This window comes from Palaemon carinicauda, chromosome 26, assembly GCF_036898095.1.
Source record: "Palaemon carinicauda isolate YSFRI2023 chromosome 26, ASM3689809v2, whole genome shotgun sequence".
Classification (NCBI taxonomy): domain Eukaryota; kingdom Metazoa; phylum Arthropoda; class Malacostraca; order Decapoda; family Palaemonidae; genus Palaemon; species Palaemon carinicauda.
In genome coordinates, this window is record NC_090750.1 from 83,525,428 (window position 1) to 83,541,946 (window position 16,519).

The 16,519-nt window shown below is 32.6% G+C and overlaps 1 protein-coding gene and 1 long non-coding RNA gene across 2 annotated transcripts in view; both read right to left on the reverse strand.

The window, feature by feature from the left end:
• Positions 1-1,390, reverse strand: part of LOC137619636 (uncharacterized) — a 300,875-nt gene extending 299,485 nt beyond the window's left edge. The window contains exon 1 of the long non-coding RNA XR_011039944.1: positions 1,300-1,390. This is a non-coding gene — a long non-coding RNA (uncharacterized lncRNA). The remainder of the gene's footprint in view (positions 1-1,299) is intronic.
• Positions 1,391-8,581: 7,191 nt separating this feature from the next.
• LOC137620255 (uncharacterized) overlaps positions 8,582-16,519 on the reverse strand; it is an 88,233-nt gene continuing 80,295 nt past the window's right edge. The window contains 2 exon segments of the mRNA XM_068350497.1: positions 8,582-10,050; positions 11,314-11,406. Of these exon segments, the coding sequence (XP_068206598.1) occupies positions 8,681-10,050; positions 11,314-11,406 (1,463 nt within the window). The 3' untranslated portion in view covers positions 8,582-8,680.

The window sequence follows — 16,519 nt, forward strand, 5'->3', positions numbered from 1 at the left end:
AGAACCTTGGATAGGGGTTGTGACCTGGGAAGGTTTGTGACCTGGGAAAGGGGTCTGGGGGCTTGCCCCAGGCTAGGGGTTGTGACCTGGGAACTACTAGGTTAGGTTAGGTGGGTTTGTTAGGGTCTGTACCCTTTTCTATATCGTGTAAAGGGTATATAGAAAAGTGCTTTAAAATACACATTTTATTTAATTAATTTACTAAAAAATAATGTTAATTAATAAAAACACATTATTTATCAATTTCTAAGGGTTTGCAGTGATATTGTAGGGGATTCTGGTAATTTTCAAGGGGTCTCCAGTAATTCGTGGTTCCCCAAAATTTACTTTTAGTTTGTGACCTGGGAAGGCGGTCCGGGGGCTTGCCCCAGATAGGGATTGTGACCTGGAAAGGGGGGGTCGAAGGCCCCAGGAGGCTAGGGGTTCTGACCTGGGAACTACTAAGTTAGGTTAGGTGGGTTTGTTAAGTTCTGTACCCTTATACAAATCTCAAAAGTCTTGAATAATCACTTTTTTTCCCTAGGTTACATTGCCCTGTAATAATACCTACATTTCTGACTGTTATCATTGCTGCAAATCCCTTGTTTAAGACATTTCCCCACCCAAAGAATCCTGGTTTCCCCCATAATCATCTTTATAAAAGGGGGTCCAAAAACTCATGAACAAATAAGCGATGTCAGAAATGCATAAAACGCAAGATAGCGAAGTATCATATATTTACCAACTATAGATATCAAAATTTGATTGAAACTAATACCTTAAAATTTCCTTAAAACTGAATAACCTACTACAAAACGGCAATTTCTAGGCCTACCCTAAATCATGCTTTCATATCAGGTTATTGCTACAAGTAGGATAGACATATAGAAAAATGGTAGTTTTTTCCTTAGATTACATTACCCTGTCATAAACTATAATAAAACTGCTTATCCTAAGCCTTTATTATAACTAATCCAAACACCGTATAGCTATATACCTTATTTCGAAAACACACCCAGCAATACAATACAAATACACCGCCTATTTACCCTAAGCCTAATAGGCTAATCATACAGAATACAATATAGTATATTTTATTACCTTTATTAAAAGCCTTAATTTTAAATATCCCCAATTATGAAATCTTATTTCTAAATTAGGCAACCCTAATCAAACCTGGACTTAACCTATACCTAGGCCTAGGGTTCGTAGGCTAGAATGTTTGGTCGTTTTGCTTTCTCATTTCGAAAGTTGCTGATCATCCCTTTTTTACAATATCTAATAAATATACTAACACAAGAGCCTAAAAAAAGTACTCACCTTAAAACAGAAGCATAAAAAACAGTATTCCCGAATGTCGAGTTGGGAAAGTTCCGGCGTTTTGATTATCGCGCGCAATACAACTGAACTGATAAACTGTCGAGTGTAAACTGAGCTTCTTTTTTTATTTCTTTGTCTATATTCGTTTAAATTCATATGAGTATGTGTAATGTCTTTGAAATAGCACCTTCTACATGAAACGTTAACAGGGATTTTTAACTAAAGTAAAAAAAATGAGCATGTCTGAGTAGAATATAAATATTATTTTCATGGAAAGATGCTAAATTTTAAAAGATGCCAAACCGTATTTAGGATGCCAATGGGTATTAAAAGATGACAATTTTTTGGAATTTGTCATCACATTTTTCTAAATAATTTGTTTATTTTCTCGGAAGATAAATAACTTTAACATTCTCACTTTAATTTGATAATGTTTTTTCTCGTACATTTGTGCTGATAAATGTATTGTGAATGTTTTGTTTTCAAGTTTTAGTGAAAACATCGAACAATGTTTATACAAAATCATAAAATGTTGGTCACAGGGTCAAACAGTAATCTATAGGCTACCAGTGACTTACTTACCCCAAATAAATATCCTTGAAACGATATTATTTTCTTCTTTACAAAATATGAACAAAGGCCTCGCTTCACTTTACTATAAACATATTGATAAATTAAACATTATCATTGCACCACATTGACCATTCACATCAATCTCAGAGCCCCACAACATCCTCATGGTGCACATTAATGAGGGGTGTCAAGTACGAGAAGTTTTCTCCCCAAACATTATCTTCTCGAATCTAGATTTCTTGATTTTCGCTTACACAAATAGCCTTCATCTAAACTATAGGCCTACCAGTAACAGAAAAACAGTGTTATCAACAATGCAAACTACCGTGTTATGTCACATTGCAACATTGCGAGAGCAACACCATCAACAAGAAATTAAAATAGTACAGGTTAAAATATCTTACAAAATGTAGAACATTAGAAATCATTGATGTGATTGGAGATGTTTTCAATTATTATTATTACAAGCTAAGCTATAAACCTAATTGGCAAAGCAAGATGCTATAAGCTCAAGGGCTCCAACAGGGAAAAATAGCCCATTGAGGAAAGGAAACAAGGAAATACATAAACTACATTAATAAACAATCAAAATAAGATATTCTAAATATCACAAAATTGTTTTAGTTCAATACTAAAAGACAAACATTATCAGGGTAAATGAAATGCATGAAATCCTTAATTACTGTATTTACATTTGTGCAGGTACAGAAAACATTCAACTACTGCCCTTTAAGCAGCAGTATACATGGATGATAAATTTGCATTTTATTTTATGCAGTTTGACAAAACTATTGAACATTAAAATCAAACTGCCCAAGACGAAAATATATTGTAAAATATTTTATTAGAAATGAATTTTTTTTCTAGTATATATTTCAAAATAACTTATTACTTTTTGTTTTCTCTTCCAAGTTATAAGTTGATACAAAATGACAATGTGGGGGAAAATATAAATCCATTTTTGTTTTTGTGTCGATACAAACGTCACCGTAATGACAACACAATCTAGCCAGGCCTAACGAAAACAAATAAAAGTGAGGCCTATATCTAAAGAAACTAATATATTCATCCCTTGAAGTATAATGGGTGATAGGAATCCCTGAAGACGGGGGGGGGGGGATTTGACCAGTTTAACAGTGGTAAAACAGGATTACCAACACTTAATCTCTCTGAGAAGTGGTTACCAGATAACTGTAATGAAGCCACATGAAAGGAAAAGTGATCTTCCTTTATGGCTTGACAGACCTGTGGCTATAACATATTAATAAAAGTATGCAGTAAAGCTATTTCAAAGTAAAAGCAGATTAAGAGGGCGATAGTTTAATAAAAAGAATTAGGAAAATTACATCAATTTCAATTGTCACAAAAAATCAGAGGAAGTGGCTAAAATATATGACCTATAGGCCTATCCAAAAGAAAATATATAATACCAATGATTTTTTTTTTTATAAATTACGGTGAAAAAAGTATAGCTGAACACTAGAAAAAAATATATTATTGTAATTAGATTTAACTAATGTAAAAGCAGGAACAATCATATGATGTGGGACTATGTACTTCATAATGGAGTAAGAGCCTTTGATAACATAATGACTTTTGAGGAGATTTTTGTGTTTTGAATTCAAATTAAGAATTTAAACAAAAAGGTCTCACAGTGCCATTAGCTAAAAAAAAAAAAAAAAAAAAAAAAAAAAAAAAAAAAAATCTTGAGGTACAGTACATCCGGGAACTGGTGACATATTCAATTCACCGAATAACTAAAATACCATTATATTCTTGACAAATATCCTATAGTAAAACATCAGATGCTTTCATGATGGAATAAATAGGTTTTGATATAATTCAGTCACCTACTAAACATCAATCATACATAAGACCAAGAAAATAAACACTATGATTTTAAAACCGTAGGAACTTAGTGTCATCAAGAATTGTTTTCCTGCCCCAAGTAAACCTGGGTCGTTGCCAGCCCAATGCTTTCTCTCTTATAGAGAAAACAGTAACTTTTTAATAACATATAAGTATTGTCATTAGAACTGGCGTGCTATTTTTTACCCTTTTTGAGTATGGCATTTACAGAAGGGTCTATTATGCAAGTTTGTTTTTACAGGCGACAGGAAATTGTGCTGAAACTGCTAATAGAATATGAACTTTATGACAAGATTATTGATATACATTTATCAAAGTACAACATTCATACAAATATAAGTACCACAGGTGCATTTGCTTACCTTTCAAAGCATGTAGCTCTACAGTGGAACTAGGATGATCACAAAGAATTTTGATGGAAGAGAAATGTTGTTTTGAATCTCCACTAAAAGTAAACAAAGAACTTGAAAATCAAAATTCAAATAAAAGCTTTCTCTTGATACAGGGCATGACTAGGTGATGGAATACCCTTTCAAGGTACTGCATGTTCCAATGATTAGAACTGAAATATATAAAGAGGAGTCTGAGATTGTGTGCAAGAAACAAATTGAAAGGTTGGCAAAATGCAGTAGAAATGTGCTGAGACCACTCATAACAAATACAGTATGAATACGGAAAGTGAAATGGAGTCGAGAATAAAAAAAAAAAATAATACGGAAAGTGGAATGGAGTCGAGAATAAAAAAAATGAATACGGAAAGTGGAATGGAGTCGAGAATAAAAAAAAAATGAATACGGAAAGTGGAATGGAGTCGAGAATAAAAAAAATGAATACGGAAAGTGGAATGGAGTCGAGATTAAGTTTGAATACGGAAAGTGGAATGGAGTCGAGAATAAAACGAAAAAAAGTTTCAGAAATCAGATGGTGTTATCATCAAGAATAACAAATGACATTTACAAATTAATGAAACACAAAACAAAATAATTTAGTTACACAGTAGTGAAATGAAAGTTTGGAGACGACTCAAAACAAATATGAATACGAAAAGTGGAATGGAGTCGAGATTAAGTTTCAAGAATCAGACGATGTTATCATCAAGAATAACAATGACATTTAAAAATCAATGAAATACAAAGCAAACTAATTGATTTACACAGAAGGGAAACAAAAGTTTGGTTAACAGTGATCTCTGATATGTCTAACATTAATCAGCATTGAAAACAAAATATTGAACAAAATTTCATCTGCATTGACCAAATAGGCCTAATCAATTAGTACAGAATTTAAAGTCATTTTTTTTGGCTAAATCTAACATCTATCATAAAAATAATAATTAGGATGCAATGTCTATTAGCATACATAACAGACTCACATTGATCTACTTTCAATACAATATAAACTGTAAGCATGAAAATTACATACTGTACAAAGGACTAGTTCTAATTCTTTCTTAAATGTCTCCAGTAATATATGTATATATTTATTCCTTAAACATTACCTTCATTCATATATAAACTTTTATATATATATATATATATATATATATATATATATACATACTTACATATATATATATATATATATATATATATATATATATATATATATATACATACACACATACATACTTACATATATATATATATGTATATATATATATATATATATATATATACACATACATACTTACATATATATATATATATATATATAATATATATATATATATATATATATATATATATATATATATATATATATATATATATATATATATATATATATATATATATATATATATATTCTCTTATTCATAAGCTCCTTTTGAAAGTTATGAATAAATAATTCACTTTCACATCTCAAGTTTGAGAACCAAAGTATTGGAAATGATCACATTTTACAACACTGAATGAACCCATGTGAAACAATGCCAACCTTAACATATTAATTGGTAATTTTAAATAATTACGAAAACAAATAGTTAGACGTTTTGCATTAAAACCTACTTGCATGTAGTTATTTTTATCATAAAGGTAAACAGTGAGGTACAAAATGCAAAATTTTGATCGTTTTGTTCACATGAACAAAGGTGATTATAAGTTGAACTTAAAGACCTTTGAGAAATATGAGAGATAATATTACCCATTTGTATCGTAAAATATTACTTTTTAAATAAGGAACATAATTGTAATCATCCAAATTAATTTGCATATATTAATGCTTTATGCTTAAATGTTACCTTTCAAATAAATTACACAATTATAATCATCCGAACCAATTTGAACGCATATCTATATTACTAAAAACAAGAAATTTATGTTAACTAATATTTGAAAATGTTAAAAGTTAGGCTATCCTTAAATATTATTTCCATGGTTATGAGACAATTTGAAAAAAAAAGTAAGTTTTCAATTGTAAAATTACCCAATTCTAACATTAGATCTACTGCACAAACAGTAATTTTATCAACTTGAATGCTTTGGAAATAGTGACAATTTAATTTGTAAAAGGCTTCAGAATTATTCTTATAATTTAGTGTTTTACTATGAATATAACTCTACAGCATACCATCTCTAGTATATCTAATAAGCTTTTCTTCATAAATCAAAACTTGTTTGTTTTACATTATGGTCATTAAATTATTTGTATATCTTAGGTTTCCTTGGTTTGCAGGAGCTATGTATTTTTCTCACTAACCCTCTCTCTTCTTTCATGTTAGAACTGAAATGAAAAATTCCCCTTACATCAGCCATGGAAATTAATCACATTACAGTACTTCAATTATCATTTGACTTTTCCTTACCTTTTTGTACATTACCATTATTATTACAACCACTAGCTAAGTTACAATCCTACTTGGAAAAGCAGGATGCTATAAGCCCAAGGGCTCCAACAGGGAAAAATAGCCCAGTGATGAAAGGAAATACAGAAATTGATAGAATAGCTAGCAAAATAACTAAGCCAAAAGAGTGGACGAACATGTTACAGATTCTATGGCACTACTCAAGACTGGAGAACAATGGTTTGATTTTGGAGTGCCCTTCTCCTAGAAGAGCCGCTTACCACAGATAAAAATTGATTAAGAGATAGAATTTAACTCTAATTATGGGAGAAAATTCTACCACCTGATCACTTACTTCTCTTACAGGTCCCCCAAATCACCATTCCTCTTACTATCTTGCATGACCTGGCTTTCTCTGTAATTAGCTGATAAGAGAGATCATCAAATTACGTTCAATTGAGGAAGCTGGAAATTCTTCTTCTTCTTTTCCCACTTTTCATGGCCGGATGCCTTTCCTGCCGCCAACCCTCCCCATTAACCCAGCCACTGAGGGGGGCAAGGCAGCCTCAACTTGGTGCCGGTCCCAAGCCTGGGTAAATGGGGAGGGTTGGTGGCAGGAAAGGCTTCCGGCCATGAAAAATTAGTCAAAACAACTATGGTCAGTGAGTATGATCAGAATGAGGAAGCTGGAAATATTCTTCCTATATATTCAAGGTGAACTTCCATTGTAAATTGCACATTGAAAAATTTCTAAGAAGAAACTCTTAGTGAGGCAAAGAAATGAGGTGACCTAGGATTCTTAAAAATACATAAGCACACTATGACAATACAGCAATGTCTCAAGCCAAGCCCAATTGATTTCAACTGGTGTAAATATTTTAACATTGAGAAAATTCAATTACATATTCCTATTTGATAGCAAACTAGACAATGATCAAGATTATTCTAGCTTTCACGAAGTTACATAAAAAAAATAATTATACAATTAAAGATGACCTTTAAATATTTTTTCATAAAAATGACAAAATGGCTGTGAAAAATAGAAAAGCAATGATACATAATGATATGGAGTTGTGACAATTGTGAAACATGTGTAGCATCATAACAATGATATTATGGTAATAATTACACACACACACACACGCACATATATATATATATATATATATATATATATATATATATATATATATATATATATATATATATATATATATACATACACATATATACATATGGGCTACATACAGACACACACACACACACACACACACATATATATATATATATATATATATATATATATATACATACATATATATATATATATATATATATATATATATATATATATATATATATATATATATATATCAACAAAACAATTAAAAAAGAGAAAAGTAAAGCACCAATTTAAACGTAATCTTTTTCTTCAATGCATTTTCTACCATTATATTAAAACTGCATTCTTGGATTTCTTCCAAACAAAAAGAATTAATGTAAGTCAAGTATAATACATTATTAGCATAAACCATATTCAAAATTATATATATAAAAATAATTTATATACAATTCTTAATTGAACTATGTATAATACATAAATATTTTCTGGTATTAGCAAGCAAAATGTGAAGATAGTGTAGTCTATATTACTTATTCAGATCTACGAAGAAAATAGTTTATAAATACAGATAACTTCACATACAGATTTTAAGGCAACAATGTCAAAGGTCAGAATTCCAAACTAAATTGAGCTCAATTGTTCAATACTATAGACAAGAGTTCAAAATAATAAATTTCAACTTCAATCATTTTATCAGTGCTATTGTATAACTTAATGGGAGACAGAATTTTTTTAAGAAAAAAAAAATATGAAATAAATAAAGCATGAAATTCGAAAGTCTTTCTTTACAAAACTAATTTTAGGAATCAAAACAATATAAAAATAATGGCTAAGTACTGTGCATAATCAGCATTATAATACTATATTCAATACAGTACTGTACAGTACATATTAAAGTACAGTATTCTTGTATGAGAATTTAAAAGCAAATACAGTACATATATACATAAACAGATACATATAAATATAATATACACCAAATATTTACAAACAAAAAGTTTTAGAGATCAGATGAATCACTCAATACACAAAACTCATATATATTGATCGTTCACATCTTGAGATTCTGTGTTTTCCTCATCAGTATCATCAACAATATTATCAGCGAAGCTTTCTTCAGTTTTGTCTATGTTTTCCTTCTCAAGTAAATAGCTATGAAAAACGCCCTCAGATTCTGAAATAGTCTTTACACCTGCACAACCAACATTTTCATTTTCAGGCTGCATCGTAAGAGAATCCTCTTCTTCACCGTGAAATAAATCTGTGAGGGACTTCTTGAAACTTGTGATGAGATTGCTTACAAGCAGAGTTTTACTGGCTCCTTGACTGCTTGTGCTCGATTTCTTTCTAGGCCCTTGGCTGCTTGTGCTTGATTTCTTTCTAGGCCCTTGGCTGCTTGTGCTCGATTTCTTACTAGGTCCTTGACTGCTTGTGCTCGACTTCTTACTAGGTCCTTGGCTGCCTGTGCTTGATTTCTTACTAGATCCTTGGCTGGACATGTCATCGTCATGGATCGATTCGTTTCTGGTCATTCTTTGATGTACTGCCATCTTCCTCATGGGAAACTTTCGCTTAAATGTCATTGGTGAGCCATAGAGAGTATCAACACTGGGTTGCCACATGAATGGTGGTTTGGGTCTCTGGGAGAGCTGGGGCTCAGGGAGGTCCTCCTCTAAGAAAGTGTCCTGCACCTCTGGACACGATGCCGGAGAAGGCTCAGTGGGTGGCGGAGAGGGACATGTTACCCTCACGTCACCGACCGATACAGATCTAATCCGATTATCTTTGATTTCTAGTGTAGTCACTACAATGTCATGATTACTGCTGCTAATCCTCGAGTTGCCAATCAAAATATTGAGATTTGGAGAAGGGTGTATTGTAACGTCCGGTTGTGAAGTACTTATTTTGAAATTATTAGAGAGATGCAGAGTCTGTGGTGTAACTTTGCATGAATCTCTGGCATCCTCATTATCAGTTTCTAGATTAACACCTTGACGATTCAGATCAGAGGAATTGTCTACTGTGGTTAGTTGTATATTAGTCTGCGCCACCTCATTCTCATCTGTTTCCTCTGCCAGTTTATTTAATGAACTTAACACTGAAACATCTCCGTCTAGTTTGTCTTCTGATTTGCAAGAATCACAACACTCAGAACTCTTTTTGACATTCTGGGATATTTGAACTTTAAATGCAGAGTTCATATCTTTATAGCCAACGATATCCCTAAGCTCTTCGTTGTTATATTGCCGATGCACATGGTCCTTCCCTTGGGGGCTTCTTTTCTCTGGAGTACGATCTGCTATGCCGTTTCTAGCAACTCTGGAAATGGGAGAGAAGTTTCCAGCCGCGGTTTGGGGTTGTCTTTGAATCCCATGGAAGGACAGATTTTGCATTGTATTCCTCCCTGAAAAAAAAAAAAATAACACAAATTTATCCTTTGCAATTTAAATCATGTGAATGGGTGTGTACGCTGCATGTGGTCACTTATGTTTATAAAAGGTTACCTTTTATTATTATTATTATTATTATTATTATTATTATTATTATTATTATTATTATTATTATCAATATTATTATTATCATCAGTATTATTATTATTATTATTATTATTATTATTATTACTTGCTAAGCTACAACCCTAATTGGAAAAGCAGGATGCTATAAGCACAGGGGTTCCAACAGGGAAAATAGCCCAGTGAGGAAAGGAAACAAAAAATAAATAAATTTAAGAACAGCAACAACATTAAACCAAATATCTATGTAAACTAAAAACTTTAACAAAACAAGAGCAAGAGAAATAAGATAGAATAGTGTGTGCTCGAGTGTACCCGCTTAGCTTTTAATGTTAACAGGGATATTTCTGAGTGAGCCGAATGAAACCTAGACTGATTAAATTCTAAAAAGATAAACTTTCTTCCTATCTTTTTGTTTTCTTCTGATTATGAGATGCTAAGCCTTTTATGTTCATACATTTATTCATACAGTACTTCTTTTTTAAAGTGTCATAGTAAAAATGTATAACCTTCAGGCTTGCTCCATGAGAAAGTGCATGATATATATATATATATATATATATATATATATATATATATATATATATATATATACATATATATACATATATATGTATATATATATACATACACATATACATAAATATACATACATACATATATATATATATATGTATGTATATATACATATATATACATATATATATATATATATATATATATATATATATATATATATATACATATACATAAATATACATACATATATATATATATATATATATATATATATATATATATATATATATATATACATATATATACTCATCACATATTTCAGGATCAGTACAAAAAAGTGAGCAAATTTAACTGTTCCATTAGTTAAGAATTCCAAATTTATGGACTAACGTACCATGACTTCCCAAAGACTGTTTACATGGTAATTCTTAAAAGTATTAAATTTCAATAACCAGTATAGTTAAAATGATCAATGAGAAAGTCTGAATAGTTTATTGTTATTTATCGTACAAATGTCAGTTTAAAATTCAATAATCATAATAAATAACGGTCTTACCGAGACATTAAGTTTAATTCATTGTAATATGCCTTTGGTGATACATTATACATAAGTAATTACGAACATACTGACATACCAACAAAGCTCCTATGTAATAATGACTGGCGGAAAGAGTACACCATTCTTCCCATAGTACTATAACGGCTGTCCCGTCGTCCATAAATCGAACCTGAAATAAATAAAGAAACAAGTAGAATATGCACCAATTATCGAGAGGTGGGGTGTGCTATCATTGAAATTTATATGATAATAGACAAATTGAGTTTCTTTATTTAGGCTACCATGATGAAGCACTTGCATGTAGAAGTTAAAAAATAAAAATGGCGAACTACTTTTTGATGTACTTCCACTTCTGCACGAAGAAGATAATAGGAAACGTGCAGTTTAAGAAAGAAGGAATAGAGAAAAGAAAAGAATATATTTATCAGATGTGGAAAAAAAGATAAAAAAAAAAAAGAATTAGAATAAAGAAAACCAAAGAGGTGCCGATGGAAAGGCGAATCCCTCCGCCCAACAACTGAACTGAACAATTTATAAATGTGGTGTTCTGATGAAGTGTTTGACTAAAATACTTATAAAAACATTTTTCATATATGGAAGTATGATTGGAATAATCAATTATCCTATGGTTAAAAGTAGCCATATATCCTTAAGTACGAGTGTACCACCAGAGATACGCGTTTGAAAATATGAATGATTCTACCCGCCACTCTGTAAACTTTTATGGTATGACTACGTGCTATAATTTGAAAGGTGGAACACGTTTTTTATTCTCTTAATTCAAAATAAACTATTAAGAATTCCTTTTAAATTTTTGAATAGTGTATCAGAGAATGGCAGCCAATACTGAAAAGAGTTGTAGCTTTATTGATTGCCTACAGACAGAAAAACAAATCCACAGACAATGGAATAATAAGAGAAAAAATTGATGTTCTATCATGAAAATCATTGTGAAATCGCGTGTATGCTGTGCCATCACACAATTCCTCGAGAAAGTACACCATTCTAGTGAAATATTGAAGAAATTATCCTAGACAATATAATAATAGATAATTTCATAAACCAGTATCACCTTGGTGCAAGAAAGGAAAGGTTATTTATCTTAAGAAAAACATAAAAATAAAAATAAATAAATAAAATTATTGAAGAATAATCATCTACAGAAATGAGCAAGTACCTCAGGTACTCAAAGGGTTTATCAGTCATTGATTCTTTTTAGTTTTTTTAATAATAATTGTTATAGCATATGGATAATTTTATAAACACACAGGATGGGCACTTGAAGATATATATATATATATATATATATATATATATATATATATATATATATATAAGGAAAAAACACACAGATGAGTAGTTATACATCTCTCTATGGCATTTGTCCAGAGAGCTTCCAAAGATTTAATTGTGTTATAAAGAAAGGGTGACTACATTTCTATTATCAAAGAGCTCTTAAAATAAGATGGGAGACTGCTAAAGAAACGTCATTGCTGATTTAGATTTTAGAGTGGATCTGCATTAATATATATAATAAAGCATAAAAAGTTCTACCGTTTGTCTAAAATGAAAGTTAACCTTGAAAGATATTTTTGCTATGCGGGGCTGCAAAGATTCCGGGCAAAATAAGCCCCACCCCCTGATGACTTCATAGTCAATCACGTTGCCTACCGCGTTAGCAGCGGTCGCAACACATCCTCTTACAAATTTCAAACTACAGTATACTTTGTTCGTTGGTTTTAGATTGAGCTCAGCCATAAAATACGGAGACCATGGGCTCTTGTGTTAGCAGCCCATAACTTTCTATACTATCTTATAATTACTTTAAGGGGATGTGTTGGGACCGCTGCTAATGCAGGAGATATGATTGGCCATGACGTCAACAAGGGGTGGGGCTTATTTCACCCGGAATCTCTGTGGCGACTGTGATTCAGTATAAAAATCTTTTACTGACTTGATGGGGTTGGGAGAATACTGCATGGTTACAAAACCTAGTACAGTATTGACCTCTCAAGGGTTTAGGTTACTTATTCCATGAGAGAGTCCTTATAATTCCACCGATTAATCACTTCTCTTCACAACGACATTATTTTGTTGCTCTATTTTATAACCCTGTAAATGTGAAGTGAGACTACAATAGCATATGAGTGAGTGCATTATGTGCAAAGTATTTACAAAACGTCAGGTGCCTAGACAATTGAATGGAATTTTATATCAAGTCGAAAAACTAACTTCTACAGTTTTATAGAAATGAAACCTTATTCTATTACACATTGGGTCATTAATTAGGGTGGAATCTAGAAAAAAAATGGCTATCCAATCACACGTATTTAGCAAGGCTAGAATAAGATAGGTATAGTGCAACACATGTAAATGCATACGCAAGTTATTGGATTATGAATCTATATACAAATACTCCATCTTTTTCCCACAAGCATTTCTATCAGTTGTCTCTTGTGTGATAGAATGCCCGTCAGAAGAGATCATGCTATACTCTCAAAGTTAGTGTTATTGAGGGTACAGTTATCATTGGTCGACATCTGATAACACAACACGGTGTGTAATTTGTCTTATTTACACAGTAGAAATAATTGCAAAACAAACTGCAGTCTAAACTGCATTTAGTAGAAGATAAACATCATGTCAACACAACCATGCACACTACATTGCATGCAGAGCCTTAAGATGATTTACCACTCCGCTTGCGTGCAATGTCGGCCCCTTTAAAATTCGTTGGTTTTTGGCAAGCTAATCTCTGTCAATGGTGTTTCGGTCTTCTTTTGAGAGCCTTCACGCATGTCTGTGAATTCTGAAAGACATTGGATACGAGGTACATGGTGTGTAAGACGAAATTCAAAACACAGATGTCTGTGAATTCTGAAAGACATTGGATACGAGGTACATGGTGTGTAAGACGAAATTCAAAACACAGATGTCTGTGAATTCTGAAAGACACTGGATACGAGGTACATGGTGTGCAAGACGAAATTCAAAACACAGATGTCTGTGTATTCAGAAAGACATTGGATACGAGGTACATGGTGTGCAAGACGAAATTCAAAACACAGATGTCTGTGTATTCAGAAAGACATTGGATACGAGGTACATGGTGTGCAAGACGAAATTCAAAACACAGATGACTGTGAATTCTGAAAGACACTGGTTACGAGGTACATGGTGTAAGACGAAATTCAAAACACAGATGTCTGTGTATTCAGAAAGACATTGGATACGAGGTACATGGTGTGCAAGACGAAATTCAAAACACAGATGACTGTGAATTCTGAAAGACATTGGTTACGAGGTACATGGTGTGTAAGACGAAATTCAAAACACAGATGTCTGTGTATTCAGAAAGACATTGGATACGAGGTACATGGTGTGCAAGACGAAATTCAAAACACAGATGACTGTGAATTCTGAAAGACATTGGTTACGAGGTATATGGTGTGTAAGACGAAATTCAAAACACAGATGTCTATGTATTCAGAAAGACATTGTATAGGAGGTACATGGTGTGCAAGACGAAATTCAAAACACAGATGTCTGTGAATTCTGAAAGACATTGGATACGAGGTACATGGTGTGTAAGACGAAATTCCATACACAGATGTCTGTGAATTCTGAAAGACATTGGATACGAGGTACATGGTGTGTAAGACGAAATTCAAAACACAGATGATTGTGAATTCTGAAAGACATTGGATACGAGGTACATGGTGTGCAAGACGAAATTCAAAACACAGATGACTGTGAATTCTGAAAGACATTGGATACGAGGTACATAGTGTGTAAGACGAAATTCAAAACACAGATATCTGTGTATTCAGAAAGACATTGGATACGAGGTATATGGTGTGCAAGACGAAATTCAAAACACAGATGACTGTGAATTCTGAAAGACATTGGATACGAGGTACATGGTGTGTAAGACGAAATTCAAAACACAGATGTCTGTGTATTCAGAAAAACATTGGATACAAGGTACATGGTGTGTAAGACGAAATTCAAAACACAGATGTCTGTGTATTCAGAAAGACATTGGATACGAGGTACATGGTGTGCAAGACGAAATTCAAAACACAGATGACTGTGAATTCTGAAAGCCATTGGATACGAGGTACATGGTGTGTAAGACGAAATTCAAAACACAGATGTCTGTGTATTCAGAAAGACATTGGATACAAGGTACATGATGTGTAAGACGAAATTCAAAACACAGATGTCTGTGTATTCAGAAAGACATTGGATACGAGGTACATGGTGTGCAAGACGAAATTCAAAACACAGATGACTGTGAATTCTGAAAGCCATTGGATACGAGGTACATAGTGTGTAAGACGAAATTCAAAACAAATATGTCTGGGAATTCTGAAAGACCTTGGATACGAGGTACATAGTGTGTAAGACGAAATTCAAAACACAGATGTCTGTGTATTCAGAAAGACATTGGATACGAGGTACATGGTGTGCAAGACGAAATTCAAAACACAGATGTCTGTGTATTCAGAAAGACATTGGATACGAGGTACATGGTGTGCAAGACGAAATTCAAAACACAGATGACTGTGAATTCTGAAAGACACTGGTTACGAGGTACATGGTGTAAGACGAAATTCAAAACACAGATGTCTGTGTATTCAGAAAGACATTGGATACGAGGTACATGGTGTGCAAGACGAAATTCAAAACACAGATGACTGTGAATTCTGAAAGACATTGGTTACGAGGTACATGGTGTGTAAGACGAAATTCAAAACACAGATGTCTGTGTATTCAGAAAGACATTGGATACGAGGTACATGGTGTGCAAGACGAAATTCAAAACACAGATGACTGTGAATTCTGAAAGACATTGGTTACGAGGTATATGGTGTGTAAGACGAAATTCAAAACACAGATGTCTATGTATTCAGAAAGACATTGTATAGGAGGTACATGGTGTGCAAGACGAAATTCAAAACACAGATGTCTGTGAATTCTGAAAGACATTGGATACGAGGTACATGGTGTGTAAGACGAAATTCCATACACAGATGTCTGTGAATTCTGAAAGACATTGGATACGAGGTACATGGTGTGTAAGACGAAATTCAAAACACAGATGATTGTGAATTCTGAAAGACATTGGATACGAGGTACATGGTGTGCAAGACGAAATTCAAAACACAGATGACTGTGAATTCTGAAAGACATTGGATACGAGGTACATAGTGTGTAAGACGAAATTCAAAACACAGATATCTGTGTATTCAGAAAGACATTGGATACGAGGTATATGG